At 41.9% G+C, this 19615-nt stretch overlaps 1 protein-coding gene across 1 annotated transcript in view; it reads left to right on the top strand.

Moving 5' to 3' along the window:
* The first annotated feature begins 749 nt into the window (after positions 1-749).
* Positions 750-19615, top strand: part of nos1apa (nitric oxide synthase 1 (neuronal) adaptor protein a) — a 510182-nt gene continuing 491316 nt past the window's right edge. The window contains exons 1-2 of the mRNA XM_051932735.1: positions 750-1298; positions 7474-7545. Of these exons, the coding sequence (XP_051788695.1) occupies positions 1194-1298; positions 7474-7545 (177 nt within the window). The 5' untranslated portion in view covers positions 750-1193. The remainder of the gene's footprint in view (positions 1299-7473; positions 7546-19615) is intronic.

Genomic DNA, 19615 nt, shown 5'->3' with positions numbered 1-19615 from the left:
TTTCCTCGTTAGCCCGGTGTGGGAGGGTCCCGATTCTGATGGGATGGGTTTCGCAGCATTTTAATGAACAATTGAGTAAAAACGGATAAAAGGATTCATGTTATACACTTAAACATATGAACAGTAATTGGAAAATAAGATTGAGCTACTAACTCATGTTGTCTATCTGGTTTGCCTTGTGGCTGGATTCAGTGGAGGGCGCTTTATTAATATTGTAGCCAAAAGAAATTAATTACTTCCTATTAATGTAAAGTTAGTGACGGCTTTTTTGGAACTGAAGATACTTGGATGTGCATGATGAGGATAAACACAATGCTGCAACAGTTAAACTCGTGGACATTTGAGATGTATTTGCCCCTTTTCTTTATTCCAACTTTAAAAGTTTAATAACTCATTTTTAAACTCTCTCACTCTTGTTTCCATGCATCAAGGTGGTTTTAAGTGAGCCGTTTTTGTACATGAAATAAAACAATAAAAAACCGTGATGACTGAGTTGGCTTTAGTAGGTTTCTTTTCGTTTTAACAGACCCCCCAGCTAGCTTATGTCTTCGGCGCTGCCATTCGTCTTGTTCGTTTCCGCTGTCTCTGGTACCACTAGGTGCCATACACCACTGCAAGGTTGCAATGAATGAGGAAAAAAAGTGCCAACTGACTCCGCCCCAAATCCATGATGTAACTTTGGCCCAATGAAAACAGGTGGAATTCCCCGGCAGGGCCAATGGGCGCTTCTTCCCGAATTATCCCAAGTCGGAGAGTGTTTGTAACCCAGACATGGCGCTGCTGTAACGTGAACACACGCACTGAAGGCAAAGCGCCGCTGCTGGGGAGCGACAATCACTCCGAATGCTTTTCTTTACGGGATTTACATTTACCGGGATCGGCGTTTCTTCTTCGTGTTTTTCCCCAGTTCGTGGATTGAGATATTCGAGTTGATTTGACGCGCGGCTGTTTGCGCCCTGATGTGATTTCAAATTGGTACAAAGTTGCAGTTCCCGGAGCTGCCAGCCAGTCAGCCAGCCTACCTACTCCGTGCTGGACGCACACGCTGCTCCTGTGACCTTACAGACGAAGAAAAAGAAGGTGGGCTAGAAAAGTTCTGTCACTTCAGCCAGCTTCGGCAGTTTGCCTTTTTTCAGCGCTTCAAAGTTGGCCAGGCTGACTTTCAAGCCGGGGAGGTCAGCGATTTTACCACCATGCCGGCTAAAACGAAATACAATCTAGTGGACGACAATCATGATTTACGAATTCCTTTGCACAACGAAGAAGCTTTCCAGCACGGCATCAATTTCGAGGCAAAGGTAAGTGGAACTCGAAACGTGAAAACTTGAACGGGTGTTTGGAAAAAGAACCGAGAGTGACGTGGATTTTGCTCTTTTTATGATAAATATACCGAAACGGCTAAAGGTGCTGTCAGCAAACTGAAACACGGAAGAGTGTACTACGAAGAGAAAAGGGACGCGCGTATGTCGGTGGGGCTTCATCACCGTCCGGTTGAAGCGCACGATCATCTTTGAAACCACACACGCTGTTATATCTGTTTCTATGTTATGTCGCTTTCCACTCTTATTATTAAAACTGCTGATCATCGTTTTGAGCATTGTGTTATTAAAACGTGCTATAAAAAATAAATTGTCCATCTGACGGAATGCAGATTTGCTTATTATTTAGCTGACAACCTGATCGAATGCTACATAAAAAATCGGGAGATGCAGTTTGGTACATTTCTTTATTTTCAATATGGAAACAGTCAGGTGAAGTGACTTGCTCATAGTCACACTGGGTCGGTAGCGGGATTTCAATCCGCAACCTCGGGATATGAAGTCCAGATAATTCACTACTATGCCACACTCCAGAAAGTTAAAAGAGATACCGTGCAGATTTCACAGTGGTCTTGTAATTTTACTTTAAAACTTAAGTGGAAAGTTTGCATTGTTACTGGAATGTTATCCTAATAGCCCAACAAACAAAGCGATATCCTAATAGATAATTTGTAGCTCCGTACCCTTTTAAAAGTTGGGTGTTTACGACTATTTGCATCTCTTTAAGTCGGTCAATCGTGTTTATATAGTTGGGTATCTTTTACATTGAACACAATCACAGGACGTAAACAAGAATACAATGCATGCTAACACAAAGATAACCTCGAATTAGCTTTCTTCATTTTATAATCCGTTCATGCAGTGCAGGGTAGCGGAGAGCTGGTGCCCATCCCGTCAATTCTGGGTACCAGACAGGAGGCTGGGTCATTGTAGGGCACACCGAAACAATTAGAGAGAGGACCTGTCGGCCCCACACACAAGCAGTGCCCCCACCTGGTGTTTTAACCCTTGGCTTTGTAGCTAGCGCGCCACCCCCTTCGATGTTAGTGATAACAAAATGATCACCACTACCTGACTCCGTAAAATGCTATTTCTAAACCAAATAAAAAGGAAAGATCAAAGCGCAAGCGCCCTGGAAAATGTGTAGGTTAGAATTAAACGAGTTTGCAAAGTTATCACCTGGCTAATGGGGGTCGGACGCCCGTCTAATCACACGCTCTTAAAAGTAAAGGTGCCAAACCAAAAAAGGCATCGGCATGTACAGTACTTAGATTCCAGAAAGAACCTTTATTAGATTCTTAACGGATTCCGACCGTAACCACGAAGACATTGCAATAGATCGTTGAAATACCAATTGCTTCATAATTTTAAAGGACTCTCGCGGTATACCATAACACTAACTTGAAGTTTTCTTGATCAGTTAGTATCATGACGGCCTAGTATGAAATAAAGATTTCTGTTTTGTCCACATATTAGGAAACCTTTCAAAGCCCAAAGGACCAATTTCCTACGCAGAGAACCCATCTCATAGCTAAGCATGGGTTCTATGAGAAATCTAGCAAGCCAGTAAAGTGTCATTTTAGAACTGTTATTTTTATGAAAGCGAGCACGCACAAAACTCGAGGAAACCGTCCATAGTTGAGCGCCCCCTCACACAAGGCAAATTACGGAGCTTAATTAACCGAGCACCTGCTACTACGGTTTGTAAGAGAGCACCAGGAGGTCCGTAGAGCTGCAGCGTCACTGCCGCGGTCTCCCATACATTGTGTGGTGCAGTCCACAGCGTATCATCGTAAAGTTGTTTTTAAATCAAATCAGAATTTAAATGCAACGCACCACTGGGTAACAAAATAACAATGCATATTATCCAACCTGCATCATTAAATTTAGGTTCGGGCGCAACACGCAAGACCTCAATCAGTCCATTGCAGGAGCCGTTCATTTATTTACACCCCACCTATTTACAATCGCGCACTCTGCGGGTGACTAGCCAATCAAAACACAGGACTCGCTAGATCCCGCCCTCTCAACTTTGACGAGTGAAAGTGACAGATTTTATTTCGGGGTTTGTTTCATGTTGCTTACGGTGTCATTGAAATAAATAAAAACATAAAGAAATCAACAACAGCAAATGTATCTGGTGACATGCTAAATTACTAACGTTTAATATTTCTTTATTTTATGTATTAATTTATTTATTGTCACACTTCACATTAGATTTATTTGCGCATTTCGCTGTTTAATTTTTGTCCGAAATATTTCTCCGAAGATACTGTAATTTTCCTGGAAATTACCTTACTGTAATTTCCGCCAGGTGCGGAATCGGCGAGGTAACAGCACTAATTACTGCGCTACCACATCACCCCCAAAAACAAAGTAGATACCATTAACAGACATTTTTAAAAGTTATTAATTTACAGAGCAACTAAGGGCCGTAATCTTTGCTGCTTCACAGTTCTGGTTTATGCTCTTATAAATAAAGGCGCCAGAGTGGAGTGGATCTTCGGAGCGATGCCATAGGAAAACCATTTTTTATTCCCAAAAGCCCCATCCTCATGAAAGTTCCAGAAAGGACCTTTATTTATTTAGATCAGTAACAGGCTACTTACAGTAAATAACCGCAAAGAGATGGTAACAGATTTGTGAAACACCAAGGATGTCCTGATTTTTTTTTAAGGATTCTTCCTGCATAGGCAACACAGGCAAAGTCTCTGCTTTATTCATCTTTTAGCATCCTGCTGCGTAGCCTACCATCTATTGAACACTGTAAAAAATGTAAGTAAATTTAACGGTAAAAATACTGTGAATTGTGAGAGTAAAATACCCTTTCTGAAAAGGAAAATCACCTTATGTAAAAACCTGTATATCTTTAAAGAAGACATTTCATTACTTATTACAGCCATGTTCTGTAAAATCGATATTCTTCTTCCTTCAAAATATGCTACGAACCGTTTAGTGATTTACGGTTACACTGGAAAAAAAGGCTGTTAATTTTACAGTGTAGAACTGTTAAATAGCGAAGGTAAACAAGTGTAAAATGTAAAACGGTAAAGCGCTGCTTCAGTAACACCGAAGATACGATATTTGCATAAGGACACGCCCCTTTGCCGTATTGTTCCTAGTGAACCGCATACCTTTGCACAGCAGGGTACAAAACTTAAACAAAGTTAACAAACTTATTTTTCCCTGCGTGCTGAAAGTTTTTTGAGATTATGAAAGCTGATTTATGGTGGCTTGTGTTCGATAAGCTGGCACACCTGTAGGACACCATACACCACAAAAGCAATGACAATGTACTTTAACTTCCTTAATGTGTCTAAGTAGTAGAACACGTTTGTTATTAGCTGTTGTTACTTTGCTGATGCAGGCTGTATGCTGGTATTTGATCCTGTCAACATTTTCTAATGGTTTATTGATTTGCATATTTATTAAACAGCATAGGTTTCAGGTTATGGATAAACATTCACTCAGATTGTAATCTGTTGTAAATAAAAAAATCAGGAGTGGTCTCCTCAGGACTCCTATACCTCGATATGGAGATGGATATTTGAGGAGTAAACCACAAGACAATGATTATATTTTTATATTATGTACATTAAAGAACCATCAACAACCAATCAAATCAAATTAATAATATATTGAACAATTATTATAAAAGTAAAGTTGAATAAATCGGACTCTGCAACTGCACGAATAAAAAAAGTACCACTTCCGGTTAGTGGAAATAATAGCTCAGAAGTTGACAGAAATCTGTGTTTTGTACCTAATACTTGTATGCAAAATTTGATTGACCTAAGTGAAAGCGAACTCAAGTTATCATGTTTATACACACACACACAGACATCATTCCAAAAATGGTATTTTCAGACTCGGGGAGGTCTGAAACGTTGAGATTCAGGTTGCATTTTTGGACGATTACAATACTTTGCCTGTACTTCGTATACGAGAAAGTAAAAAAACGTTTTTTATTATAAAGTTATACTGAAGACCTTAAAATATCACCTTTTTTACTGTAAAATTGTGGCAACCACAGCTGCCAGTTTTTTTTACTATAAATTTAACATATATATGGAAGAGAAGGTCTGTGAAACTTGGACATAAATACAGCATATGCAAACTTAAGAAGAACATGTTCATAATAAATAAACTGTACACCACCCCCACTACATAATTTTTGCTATATATTGCCTTTGATTCTTGTAAGTCTAAGTATTATCCTCTGATGAAGACACCTGGCAGGGGTTGAAAGCTCAGGAATAAAAACTACTTTGATACGTGATTCATTTTTTCTCCCTTTGTGGATCTCCAGCTGCAAATACAGTATATGATATAAATATATGTAATATGGAAGAGAAAGTCTGTGATACGCAACACGTATACAGGAACATCGAAACGCCGTCAGAAGAAAGGACTCACTTTCATTGATCTATACGCACACTAAATCAACAGGACATACAGTACATTTAACTGGGACAATGTACAAGTAAAATTGTCTAAAAGTACAAAAAGTGTCAGAGAGCTGGCAGAATCTTGGCTATCAAATGAGAACGCCATCAACAGACACTTGGACATAAATCCAGCATATGCAGACTTAAGAAGAACATGTACATAATAAATAAACTGTACCCCCCCCCCCCCCCCATTCAACTGACTTCCCCCTGTTCTTTTTTTGCTATATATTGCCTTTGATTCTTGTAAGTCTAAGTATTATCCTCTGATGAAGACCCCTTGCAGGGGTTGAAAGCTCAGGAATAAAAACTACTTTATGATACATGATTCATTTTTCTCCCTTTGTGGATCTCCAGCTGCAAATATATAATATAAATATATATAATTATTTATTTTTCTACATTTTAGAAAGTTTTTCAAAGCATAAAGAACCAACTTCATATGAAAGGAACCCTTCCCAGAATGAAATGGTGCTTTGCCAAGCAAAGGTTCAACAACACTCTTAAAAATGTTGGCACTTTAATAGAAGTATTGCTTGCCTAAGCACCATTTCATTCTGGGAAGGGTTCCTTGCATATGAAGTTGGTTCTTTATGCTTTTGTTAAATTTCCTTGTATGTAGAAGAAAAGCTGAAATCTATAATATATGATAGGTAATCTAGCAGGGTACTAGCAGATCAGGACCACCTGCACTTAGCTGGTGTTATTGTCTGCAATAAGAGTCCTTTTAAAATCACGAGCTGCCGGTATTTCACAAAGCTGTTACCATCTATCATTCCTGATTATTTATAGTATAGAGCCTGCTGCAAATCTAAACAAATAAACATTCTTTCTGGATCCTTCATATGGATGCATCTTTGGGAGCCAGAAATGATTCCTCTATGTCATGGCTGTCGAATTCCGGTCCTGGAGGGCTGCAGTGGCTGCAGGTTTTCATTCTAACCCTTTTCTTAATCGGTGACCAGTTTTTGCTGCTAATTAATTTCTTTTGCCTCATTTTTAATTAAGTTGACTCAGGCCCCTTTGTTGTCTTTTTTTCCTTAATTAGCTGCTAAACAATAATTAGACATAAAACAAGCCACCACATGACCAGCTCACCTGTGCCCATCACACAATATCTGAAAATAAAGAAAGGCGATGGTCTCGGTAAGGCTGATCTCTCAGGTCACCAAAACATTTTGACGGTGTTCTTAGAAAAAACAGAAAAATCAACAGTTTTGGAAATGTGTGCTGTGGCAGAATGAGAGCAGCAACAAGCCATGGAATGAAATAACGGGTTTAAGTAACGGCAAGGATCGGCTTCACATTAATAGATTGGTTGGAGTTTGAAATCCCAGTTTAGCTGCTCATCTTTTGGCTCGTTTCACATCTCATTTCTTTTTGGCTGTCATTTGATGAAGTAAAGAATCAGTTCAGAGGGCTGAATCCTTAAAAACAGGGCTATTAAAATGAAAGGAACAGAAGTTAGCAGTGAGAACTGGGTGCTGATTAGAAAAAGGGTTTGAATGAAAACCTGCAGCTACTGCGGCCCACCAGGCCTGAGGTTCGACACCCCTGCTGTATGTCATTGCTCTAGAGAAGCACTGTGGCACCTTTAGTTTTAGGAGTGAAGGAAGTACACAACCCATTTAAAGAACTATTCTGTTTAAGAGTGTATGTGATACCCCCCAGGACTGATCAGGTATCATTTCTGTGTTTGATTCTAGTATATTGGAAGCCTGGATGTCCCCAGACCGAACAGCAGAGTGGAGATTGTCGCGGCTATGAGGAGAATACGGGTAAGGATTTTAGTCACCTGTGTGCCTTGTGGTCCCAGAAGAGAAAATGAAACTTTAACTTCATATTTCTACTGCTTTGAATTGAAAGACCTAAACTGTTGTGGGTTTATAAATGATGATGATAACTCGGTGCCTTCCCATACTTGCTTATTGTGTGATCCGATTTCCAGTGCCGGATTGAGTGTATAATTTCATGCTTAGTGCTATTTTTTTGTTTCAGCAGCTGTAATGTGTTTAAATGTCTTGCATCTCGCCGTATCGATGTATGCTGGAGCCTGCAAGCACATTTCCCACGGGGACAGAATAAAGCGCTTCCTATCTTATAGCAGTCATAATAATGATGATGATGATGATGATAATAATTCTGGGTAGTGCTCTGGAAAGTCGATATGCCAAGCAAGCCATTTAAGTGCTACGTCTGAGATAAACAGGAAAACAACGTGTGGTGTAGACATTTTTTGGGACACGTCGACTGTTTAGTAAAACATTTTAATGATCAGATGCCGAGCGCCTTTTATCTTCTGCAGCCGAAATGATTATCTTTGCCTAAATTGATTACGTGTGAATCATTTTAACATTGTGACTTTATGTTAGGAAAATAATGGCACATGTCTGAAGATGTACTGTACGTGGCTGTGTGTTTTTTCTTTCCTTGATTATAGCCTCTCCGAGTCTGCTGGCTAATGGTGCCACTTAAAGTGTGTTTACGTGAAGTCTTTTTTTCCATTGCCAAGTGAATATAAATTACTGTTTCAGATTTTTTCCCTAAGTGATTGCTTGATTTCAATTTACAGCCTCATCATCCAAAACGGCTATTTAAAGCCATCCGGTGATTATATTAGAAGCCAGCATTCATGTGTGGTGTCCTCGGCTTACATGAAGCGCGATGTAGACAGTAGGTGACTGTACTCAAAATGGTTATCTTTTTATTTATAGGGGATTCGCCATCCCCGCTCACTTCACTCATCAACCCCTTGGCTTGCCAGCCACTTCACATCTCTCCCGCTCACATTATGAAGAGGGGGGCTGAACGCACCCCAAGGAGATGCGGTGGCTCCTCTGAAACCCCCTCTTAAACAGTGATACAATCTAAAACAAATGTAGTTTTTTGTTAGCTCCTCTTTGCTCAATCAGCTGCTGCTGCTGCTGGTGTGCCGTGTGATCTGCATCTCGCATGGCGCTTCGAACATTTAAAAGCCTGTACAGCAGCTGTCCTACTCTTTGTCTTTTATTTCCAGACCCGGGTGTGGTTAAGTCTCTTGGCACAAAGTCTCGACGTGCGAGATGTGAGTTCTTGATTATTTTTTTAGTTAATAATTTCAAAAAAGAATAAGAATCTGAAAATCTAACATTACATTAAAGTTCGATAAATTCTGAAAAGAATGATACCAAACATATATATGTAGGTTTTAAAATAAGGCAGATTTAAAGCGTGACAAAATAGTGACATAAAATCGTTGCACTTTTAGGCTTAGGATGTTATATATATACAGTGTATATGTATGTATATATATATATAATATAATATTCATAGCATTCGTAGTCTGAATCACAATCTGATTGTATGGGTGGTTACCTACCAGTTAGTGCTTGTGGTTGGTCAGCAAGTCAGCTTACACCCTCCATGGTGCCCTCTTTCAGTTGCAAGAAACAGATCATAGAATGTTTGAAAATAGTTTTACTGTCAAATAATGCAAAGAGTACACGACACGTGTTTCGCCCTAATTCTGGGCTCATCAGGCATACACACTCACTGCACCCCCTCTAGCGCTGACGTCCGAGGTTCGATTCCCGATGCCCGCCCCACAGTTTGAGAACCACTGGATTAGGCTGTCGCTTTATATTACATGTCAGTGATAACACCTGGTTACACTATGGTTATGCTTTGGGGAGGAGGAGGGTCACCTGACTCAAGTCAAGTAAACCAGGTGAGAGAAACCTGCAATCCAATTGGCTGTCCACAGATGGTCTGCAGCTGGACCAATCTAGAAAGTGAGTAATGACAGACCAAGAATATCTGAACTTGGAATGTTCTGCCCTTTTAAAATCATGAGCCCATTGGTATTTCACAAATCAGTTCTCATCTGGTTATTTATAGGACCAGTTGGATCTAACCAAATAAAAGGTGCTTTCTGGAACCTTCCTGTGGATGGTTCTTTTGGGAATCCAAACTGGTTCGTCCATGGCATCGCTCTGAAGAGCCACTATGGCACCTTTTATGTCTACCTCAAATATATGAGAACTTGTTTCGATTGAATGATCGGGTACAACGTTAATAATTCAGCTCAGGTGGTTCCTTAGCAGTTGCTTCTCATTTTTTTTAATAGCTCAGCTTAGGAACACACATCAAAAGCGTTCATTGTTCTGCCAGTGCCTCACGTGTAAGGTTATGGGGAACTGTGTTTGCTTTTTTTTTTTGTTTGTTTAATGCCTTCCTGAAACCATTTCTGAGAAGACGGCTGAAAGTAAATGAGAGACGGCGTTGTCATCGTCATCCACGTCGTAGCGTTAATTAGATTTCCCCCGCTTTAGGGTCTGAGCTACTGGTGCTCCGTTTCCGCTAGAGTTTTGTGTACCCTGTGATTGACATGAACATCAAACAAGTGATTGGGTCACAGCGCCCCCTCCCCTCTCTCTCTCACACACACACACCGTTTCGATTACCGTGGCAACACAGTTGCTTAGCGCTACCCTTTCTGACAAACTGGGAGATGCGCGTTGTCCGCCATGCACTTCAATGTGTCAATCGACTTTCTCCTTTTCATCTGCCTCGGCCCGGCGCTTTTATTGAAGCGGTATGCGATGCCGAGGAAAGTCTTAAGATCGGCGTTTCAATTCGCAGGTCTGGGAGGCTGGGAAAAGCCAGTGGAATTCAAAAGGAATGCAGTTGGCTTCATTTGTAAACAATGATATGGGGGGCTGACTCAGCTGTCACACGTTTTGTTTGGGTTGCTCTCCAATTTATGAGCCTGCCTTCTTCTCTCTCTATCTTTTTTTTTTTTTTTTTACTCCCGTTTCTTCATTGATTCACTGGCCTGTAAACTGCCAGGCTGAGCAACTGTTAGATAGGCTGACCCGCTTCGTAGAGAGAACCGCAGCGTATGGGCATCGGGAACGATCGGGGGAAAAAAAAAATTAAAAGGACGGGAGGCAGCTTTGTGCGGTGGTCTGACTGGATTCACGAGTGGAGATCTGTTCCTTAAATCTGACATCCGATCTCAAAGAAAAAAAAATATGTCTCAGGGAGTCTGGCAAAATATGAAAGAAAGTCAGAAAAACAAAAGATGATGAAAAGAAAGGCACCTTTATCCGATGGTGTAATATTATACCACAGCTGGTGTCCAAGTGTAGTCCTGAAAGGCTGCTGTGTTTTTCGGATCCTATCTGCTGGTAATAAATAGCAATACGTGAATAGTAATTAGTTGCTTAATTCCCTATATCTAAATTTAAATGGCTGCAATGAGAAGTCAGTAGACGACTGGGAGAGAATGGGGAGTCATGAGGTCGCTGTAAAGGGGTGTGTGGCGCTCCTGATATCACTGAAAAAGGACAAAGCTCCAAGTCTTTAGAGTCCTGGTGCTTCCTGTCTTGCTATATGGTTGTGAGACATGGATGCTATCCAGTGACCTGAGACGAAGACTGGACTCCTTTGGTACTGTGTCTCTTTGGAGAGTCCTTGTGTACCGCTGGTTTGACTTTGTGTTGCTCATGGAGTCCCGAATGAGGCACATTACCTGCATTGTGAGGAAGCGTCAGTTACGGCACTATGGCCATGTGGCGTGTTTCCCCGAGGGTGTTCCGGCTCACAAAACCCTCATTTTTGGGGACCCGAGTAGCTGGACCAGGCCAAGGGGACACCCACGTTAACACCTTGCTGCCACAGATAGAGAGTCATTTCCATGTGTGTGCCTGGGGGGCTGCTAATTGGGATCTCGAATAGTTTCGTTGTGTGGTGGGGTGCGGCAACGCACTGTACCAGTACATGCTCCCCAACTTGACTTGACTTGAATGAGAAGTCAAGCAAAATGACGCCTTTTATTGGCTAACTGAACCGATTATGATATGCAAGCATTTCAGGCAGGTTTACAATGCCAAAATTAAATGGCTTAAATGAATGGATGCAGCGAATTCCAAACTTGCAGGTTGTCCATGTGGAGTTTGCTTGTTCTCCACCATATCTGAATGTACAGAGCAGTAGTTTTAACCTCTGTAGTCATGAAGACCTTTGGGTGCCTTACCTTGAAAACACATTGTAAGGCTTGACTTGACTCCAATGGACATCAATATGGTTCAGCTGTGCCTCTAAACCTTCATCCTGGTGGAGATTAGGGTGATGGGAGGCTTATCCGAGTCCAATAATAAAAAAAAATAAAAAGGTCAAGTACATTAGTTCCACCTACTTGGAGCTCCAGGCTGCAGACATACCAGAGTCTGGGAAAGGTGTGAATTGAACCTGCAGTATAAAGCTACCACCAGTAGGTGGCAAAATGCCTAATGTGAATGGAGACGTCGCGGCTTGTGTTAATAATAATAATAATAATAATAATAATTCTTTACATTTTATATAGCACTTTTTCTCACTGCTTAGAGTGCTTTATGTAGTGATTGGGGAGCCACTTCAAACACCACTAATGTGCAACATCCACCAGGATGATGTGACAGCAGCCATTTTTGCGCTAGTACGCTCACCACACAATAACTGTTAGGTGGTGAAGGGGTGAGAGATAATTAGACATTCAGAGATTCAGGAATGACTAGGCCGTGGTGGGAATTCTTCATGAACATCGGGATACACCCTGCTCTTTATGAAGGATGCCCAGGAATCTTTTATGACCACAGAGAGTCAGAGGATCTCAATTATTATGTCTTATCTGAAGAACAACACCATTTGTACATCAGTGTCCCCATCACTGTACGGGGGCATTGGGATCCACATTCAGACCACAGGGTAAGCGCCCTCTGCTGGTCTCACCAACACCTCTTCCAGCAGCAACCCAAGCTTTTCCTTGTTGGTCTCCCATCCAAGTACTGACAGTGCCCGAAACATGTTTAGCTTCAGGTTGGTGACCTCTTCTGAAGTGCAGGTGGTGTGGCTGCTGGATACAAGCGATCCATACAAGGCCATGTAGTGAAGTCATGGATTTGTTCAGTCGTGTTTACACCAGACAACATGAAATTTGCCTTCTTGGCTGCAATCAGTAACAGACAGACATGAAACACCTAGAGACTAATGGGTTAAATGTTACACAAAAGTTGTGGAATGTTTTATATCACCTGACAAAAATGCTTTACTAATGACCTCTAGCAGTTTGACAGCAGAATTTTAACTGAAAACCGTTAAAATGACACATATGGAAAACACAGTCCATGAACTTTTACTGTCTTTGATCATCTTCTTCTTGTACTTTTGGCTGCTTCCGTTAGGGATTGCCACAGCGGATCATCTTCTTCCATCTCTTCCTGTCCTCTCCATCTTGCTCTGTCACACCCATCACCTGCATGTCCTCTCTCACCTCATCCATAAACCTTCCTCTTTTTCTCTTCCCTGGCAGCTCTATCCTTGGCATCCTTCTCCCAATATACCTAGCATCTCTCCTCTGCACATGTCCAAACCAATGTAATCTCGCCTCTCTGACTTTGTCTCCCAACCGTCCAGCTTGAGCTGACCCTCTAATGTCCTCATTTCTAATCCTGTCCATCCTCGTCACACCCAGTGCAAATCTTAGCATCTTTAACTCTGCCACCTCCAGCTGGGTCTCCTGCTTTCTAGTCAGTGCCACCATCTCCAACCCATATAACATAGCTGGTCTCACTACCGTCCTGTAGACCTTCCCTCCCTGTCTTTCTGAGGTTGTAGTTCTGCATGTAATGGGTGTCTGTCATCAGTTGACATGATTTCCAATTTCTTTTACATTGCCCTCTGGCACCTGCTTACCAAATCATGGATGTCAGGCCCATGAACTTTAACTGCATGTTTGGTAATCTGCTGGAGCTTTTTTTTTAAAGTTTGATTTGTCAGATGACTAAACCAGGCAGTGAAACTGAAAGTAGTAGTAGTGTTAGTAAGGTCACATGTAAAGAGCTTGGTGAAATCCTTACTTGCATGTCCCACCAACATGCAACACCTTGCCACTCTCTCTAGAGCCGTGATAAACACGAACGTATTCAAGTACAGAGCCTCATTTTAATTAATAGGTCGGTTTGCAGCATGCTTCGTTAGTGAATTTGGGCCCAGGCCATTTACAGTTCAAAGCCTTAACCACTAGGTGGCACTAAGCAGAATGGAGAATGCATTTGAGAGTAGAAACCACAAAACTGCATGAGTTGTCCTTAAAGTTGACGTGGAGTTCTTGGCGTCCTTAGACAGTGTTGGTTTCATGGGCGTCTACAGGCTGTGTGGTAAAGCAGGGTATTCATAAGGGGTCAATGTTTGAACGATTATTAAGCGAGTGAGTGTGAACTAGTGTCCCATCAATGACATATTGAGTAACAAATCACAAGTCTGAAACAATAAATGTTGGGGTGCCTGATAACTTCAAAACAGAAAACAGAAAAAAGGAAAATGCAAGTGCCCAATGGCGTGGAGGCAGCGAAAATAAAAGTGAACAAAAAGTAGCCAAAACCAGACTTCCATTCGCTTTATTGCTTTACAGCTAGTCAGTCACACAGGAGCTCCATCCTGTATCATGCTCTGTTCATGGAGTGACGCCTCCTTCTGTCGACCCCGTGACTTATAAGTGGGAGAGCAGAAAAAGGCGGGCGCCTTCTACTGTATATACTGTAGAAGAATTTGGAGGGGACGCGATTAATGACAGTGCCCTCTCTCGACCCGAGGGTGGTATGACATACCTTAGAGGAGCCCTGAGGGTGATCCACAGACAATGGGAGACATGCTACAATGAATCGGTGGACAAATTAAAGGCAAGGACAGGTCCAAAAGTCAACAGAATACAGAGCGTATTCCGACCTGTTCACTTTCTGCACACTTCCTTGGGTTGTAGATTTAATTTTAATTGGACACATTTGCCATTCTGCCCTTCAGTTTACACTCAATAACACAGCGTTTCTCAACCTTTAAGTATTTGCGACCCAAGTTTTCATAAGTTTTAATCTCCCCCCCCCTTAATGTTTTTTTGAAAGGAGCCCACTAATACCAATTTGTTCTTTTTTTTAATTAATGATATATCATAGATGCATATTTTATTATACCTACCGTGAGACTTTCCCGGACACCACCAGTCGGAAACCACTTCTTTATAAAAAGCACACGTTTATTCTCCATTAATAAACACAGCACACAATGCACACAGCAATAATCACCCTTAAATAAACTCTCTCTCAGTCCTTGGCCGCCTGTACTCTCCTCCTGGGAGCTTCGTCCTACTCCCACTCCCGACTCTGGCTCTCCGACTGTAAGGAGGCAGCCCCTTTTATTCCTGCCCGGATGTGCTCCAGGTGACTGATGACGTCCATCCGGCAGCACTTCCTGGTGTGGCGGAAGTGCTGCCCTTTGCCCCGGAAGCACTCCGGGCGTCCCTGGCAGGTACCTCCGCCATCTTGCCGAGTGTGGCGGAAGTAACAATATCCGGGTCCCACGAGGTTTAAAACGCCCTGTGGCGGTGGCCACTGGTCCCAACGAGTTCGAAACTTCTCTTTCTTTTCCCGTGGTCCTCTCCTGCTCCATGGCAGTTGCCCCCTCGTGGCCTGGAAGCTATTCCCGTCACCTTCTGGTCCTTTTAGGCGTCCCAGCCAGGTAATGACCCCAGCCATCTTCGACACTACTTAACTTTTATTGACATTTATCTAACTCCATGTTTATTTTTCTAGTATCAGAATGTAGTTTAAGTTAATTTGTTTTGGTTTAAATAGATGTATTTTGTTTTCTTTTTTTCACATCTTCGCACCCCACTTTTTGTTATTTCGCGCCCCCCTAGAGGGGCCTGCCCCACAGATTGAGAACCACTGCAATAACCCATGATGACGAAGTGTAAACATGTTTTCAGAATGGTTTGCAGATTTATTAAAAATTGGAAACTGAAATCTCTCGTTTCTTTAAATACTCCGACCCTTTGCTGTGGCACTCCCGTTTGTACTCGGGTGCCTCCCGTTAGCTTTCATAAGTCTCCTTGAGATGTGTCTAGAGCTTGATTGGAGTCCATTTGTGGCAAAATGATTTAATTGGACATCATTTAGGAAGTCGCACAACTGTGTATAGAGGGTCCACAATTCACACTGCATGTCAAGATAAGAAAACAAGCCATGATGTTGAAGGAACCTTCTGTAGACCTCAATGATAAAATTATGGTGAGGCATAGATCAGGGCAGTGGGAGGATAAAACCATTTCTAAAGCTTTGAGTGTTCCTCAATATTATGAAATGGAAGAAGTATGGAACCACCAGCACTCTTCCTAGAGTTAGCCGTCCCGCCAAACTGAGTAACTAAAAGGTGACTAAAAACCCCAATGGACAATCTATCAGAGCTTCAGAAGTGCTCTTGGAGAACCTGTCAGAAGGATGACCATCTCACCAAATTTATGGAAGAGCTGCCAGGCAGAAGCCCCTCTTGACTAAAAGGTTGATATGATGACATTTAGGGCTCTGAGGAGGATAAGGTGAGGAGCATGCACTGATACAGCACGTTTCCACACCAACCACATGACAAACCACCTCAGGATCCCCGATTAGGACCCGAGTGCAGTCATGCAACGGGTGACACCTCAGCACCACAGTAGTTCCGATGGGCATGAAGGTAAAAAATTCTTTGGTCTGATGAGACAAAAATTGAACTAAAAGCACTATGTTCTGGTGAAGTCCAGGCACTGCCCAATGCCATCTCAACGGTGAAGCAAATTGGGTGACCATCATGCCATGAGGTTGCATCTCAGCAGCAGGGACAAGGAGACTTGGTTACAACTGAGTAAACTTGAGAACTTGAAGAAAACCTGCACCAGAGGGTATACCACCTCAGTCTGGGGTGACGGTTCATCTTTCAGGGTGACAGTGACTGGCAGCATACAGATAAGAAAACACTGGAGTGGTATCATGAGAAGATGTCAAATTTGTCCACGTCAAATGAAATCTACAACGCGATAAAGTGTGCAGAAAGTGTCGGACACTGACTGCTTTCTGAATCCACTGCGTATGAAGTGAAGCCAGCAGTGATGCTCGGAGTTTGGTGCTCCCGTGCTGTTTGATGGATTTCTGGTCCATGTTTTTAATCACCTGTCTGGTCGTGCAGTTAAACATTGATTGACTGCAAATCTTGTGCCTCAGTCAATCAGGGCTGGATTGATCAGATGGTCCTTCATGATAAGGATGGCCGACTGACTTGCTTGTCAGTCTTTTACTTCTACTTGTCTGTCTGGCAAGAAGAATTATTTTTTTTTGTCATAAACTCGCATTCAGATTATTTTTCCTGTCCCGTCACTTTTGAGACGTTTACTTGTTTCCAATTCTATAACTTGTGTCTGGAGATGAGCAGAGTGACAGATGTGCATTAATGAATTAGCAGTCACACTTGTGTCTGCTCATCTTTCATCTTCTGGTCAGAGTCTGACCAGTCTGTCCATTTTTATCCGTTTTTTTCTCGCTTGCTCTTCCAGCTAAGGGATGCTGGAGCTGGACTCGATCCCAGAAGCACTGGATGCGAGTGTTGGATCAGCCGCATGCCAGCCATCATAGCGCATACTTGTAGTTACACGCCGGTTCATTTGGAATTGCCGGTTAACGTCACCTGCCAGTCTTTGGGACATCGGGCAGTGAGGCAGCACCAGTAACAACTGTGCTGAATGAAAACGTGTTCCTTCAAAGTAATTTGACATGTTGTTAAATTACAATAGAAAAGTACAAATATTACACCCACTATTGTCAAATGCTTAATACAATTCAGGGTAGCAGAGGGCTGAAGCCTATCCATTCCGCAATGGGCAAAAGGCAGGAAATTAACCCTGGACAGGGTGTTAGTCCATCACATAAGAAATTTAACAAGTGAAAGGAGACCATTCAGTCCATCATGCCCATTAATTTAGCTGATAGCTAAGCTGTCCCAATAGCTCCTCCACATGCTGTACATCTTAAAGGTTCTCAAGGTTTATTCTTCAACTCCATGTCTCGGTAGTTTGTTCCAGATTCCCATAACTCTTTGCTTATAGAAGTCTTTCCTTCTTGAGTCCTGAATGCACTAAATTTCCAGTTGTGTCCTTGAGATTGCAATTCACCCCTAAGCTTGAAGAATTCTGTATTTTATCGATGCCATTGATGATTTTGAAGACCTGATTTAGTTCCCCAGTTTAATTCTTTGAGTCAGTCACAGTAGGATATGGCCTTAGGCCCCATGATGCACTTGGTTGCTCTCCTCTGCTCTGCTTCAAATGCTGCTTTTGTCTTTTGTTTTTTTAAATATAGCATAACCAAGTACCCAACCATACTCACACGGGGAAATTTTTGAATCCCCTCATAACCTAAACTGCATGGGCATGTGGGAGAAAAACTGAATTATCTGTAGAAGCAATACACATAGACACAGGGAGAACATGCAGATTTCAACCACACTGGAATTTGAACCCAAAACCCTGGAACTGTGAGGCCAAAGTGGTCCCTGGTACCCTGTTAAAAATAGCCTTTTCTAGTATTTCAACATTTTGTTAAATTAGCAATAGATAAGTACAAATCACTTGCTGATCACATTTTAGTCCGAAGTGTAAAACTTCTTTTGTAGCAAAATGCACTTAAATAATCAGATAAAATGGAAATTGGCAATCAGAGCATGAAATCGAGTGATTGCAAGGACTCTGGCCCAACTCTTTCTTCCCTTGGAAGCTTTTTAGCAGAGTTTTTCCTAACCTATCTGCATTAGTTAGATGTTAAAATACACGCGCACACACATACACACACATGCACACTCACACACACATACATATACATGTGTATGTGCATATATGTGTAGGGGTGTGTGTGTGTGTGTAAAAAAAAAATATATATAAAATATATATTTTTATACTAGGGGGCTTTGTCCCCTGCTCGCTTTGCTCGATAACCTCCTCTCCACCTACCCCAGGGACTTCTCGTCTCTGCTGCTCTGCACACTAAGGAGATACGGGCGGATCAGCTGCTGGCTTGCTGCTGCTGCTGAGCTGTGTGTTCTGCTTGTCGTTCTGCATGTCATTCATTTAAAAGCCTGTACAGCAGCTGTCCTTTTGTCTCGCTGCCTTGTCTCGCGGGACGTTAAAGTGTCTTCAAGAAAATCACGTATCATCTCCTTCCAAGCCTTCCAAGATTTTATTATTTTTTTTTTTTTTATATAATCGAGAGAGAGATATATATGTGTGTGTGTGTGTGTGTATGTATATATATATATATATATATATATATATATATATATATATATATATATATATATACGTATATAAATAAATATACATATATATGTCAGCATGGTACCGCAGTGGGTAGCGCTGCTGCCTCGCAGTTAGGAGACTTGGGTTCACTTCCTGGGTCCTCCCTGTGTGGAGTTTGCATATTCTCTCCATGTCTGCGTGGGTTTCCTCCGGGTACTCCGGTTTCCTCCCAAAGTCGAAAGACTTGCAGGGTTAGGTGCATTGGCGTTTCTAAATTGTCCCTAGTGTGTGCGTGTGTTTGTGTGTGTGTGCGTGCCCTGCAGTGGGCTGGCACCCTGCCCGGGGTTTGTTTCCTGCCTTGCACCCTTTGTTGGCTGGGATTGGCTCCAGCAGACCCCCGTGACCCTGTAGTTAGGATATAGCGGGTTGGATAATGAATGGATGGATGTATATATGTGTGTATATATAAAAATGTGTGTGTATGTGTATGTATATGTATATACAGGGTGAGTGAAAATTATGTTAACATTTGAATGGCGGAAATTTATTCACAAAACGTACTTCATGTGTGCAAGACATATATGAAGCATATATGGCACATAAATTGTCCACAAAATTTGTATATAAGTATATACATAGCAGTACCATTAGTGTTAACATAAATTTGACTCACCCTGTGTGTGTGTGTGTGTGTGTGTGCGTGTGTGTGTGTATACACACACAATATTAATAAT

Source organism: Erpetoichthys calabaricus, chromosome 10 (genome assembly GCF_900747795.2).
Source record: "Erpetoichthys calabaricus chromosome 10, fErpCal1.3, whole genome shotgun sequence".
Lineage (NCBI taxonomy): Eukaryota > Metazoa > Chordata > Cladistia > Polypteriformes > Polypteridae > Erpetoichthys > Erpetoichthys calabaricus.
The sequence above is the reverse complement of the archived record's forward strand: the minus strand, read 5'-3'. Positions and strand labels throughout refer to the sequence as shown.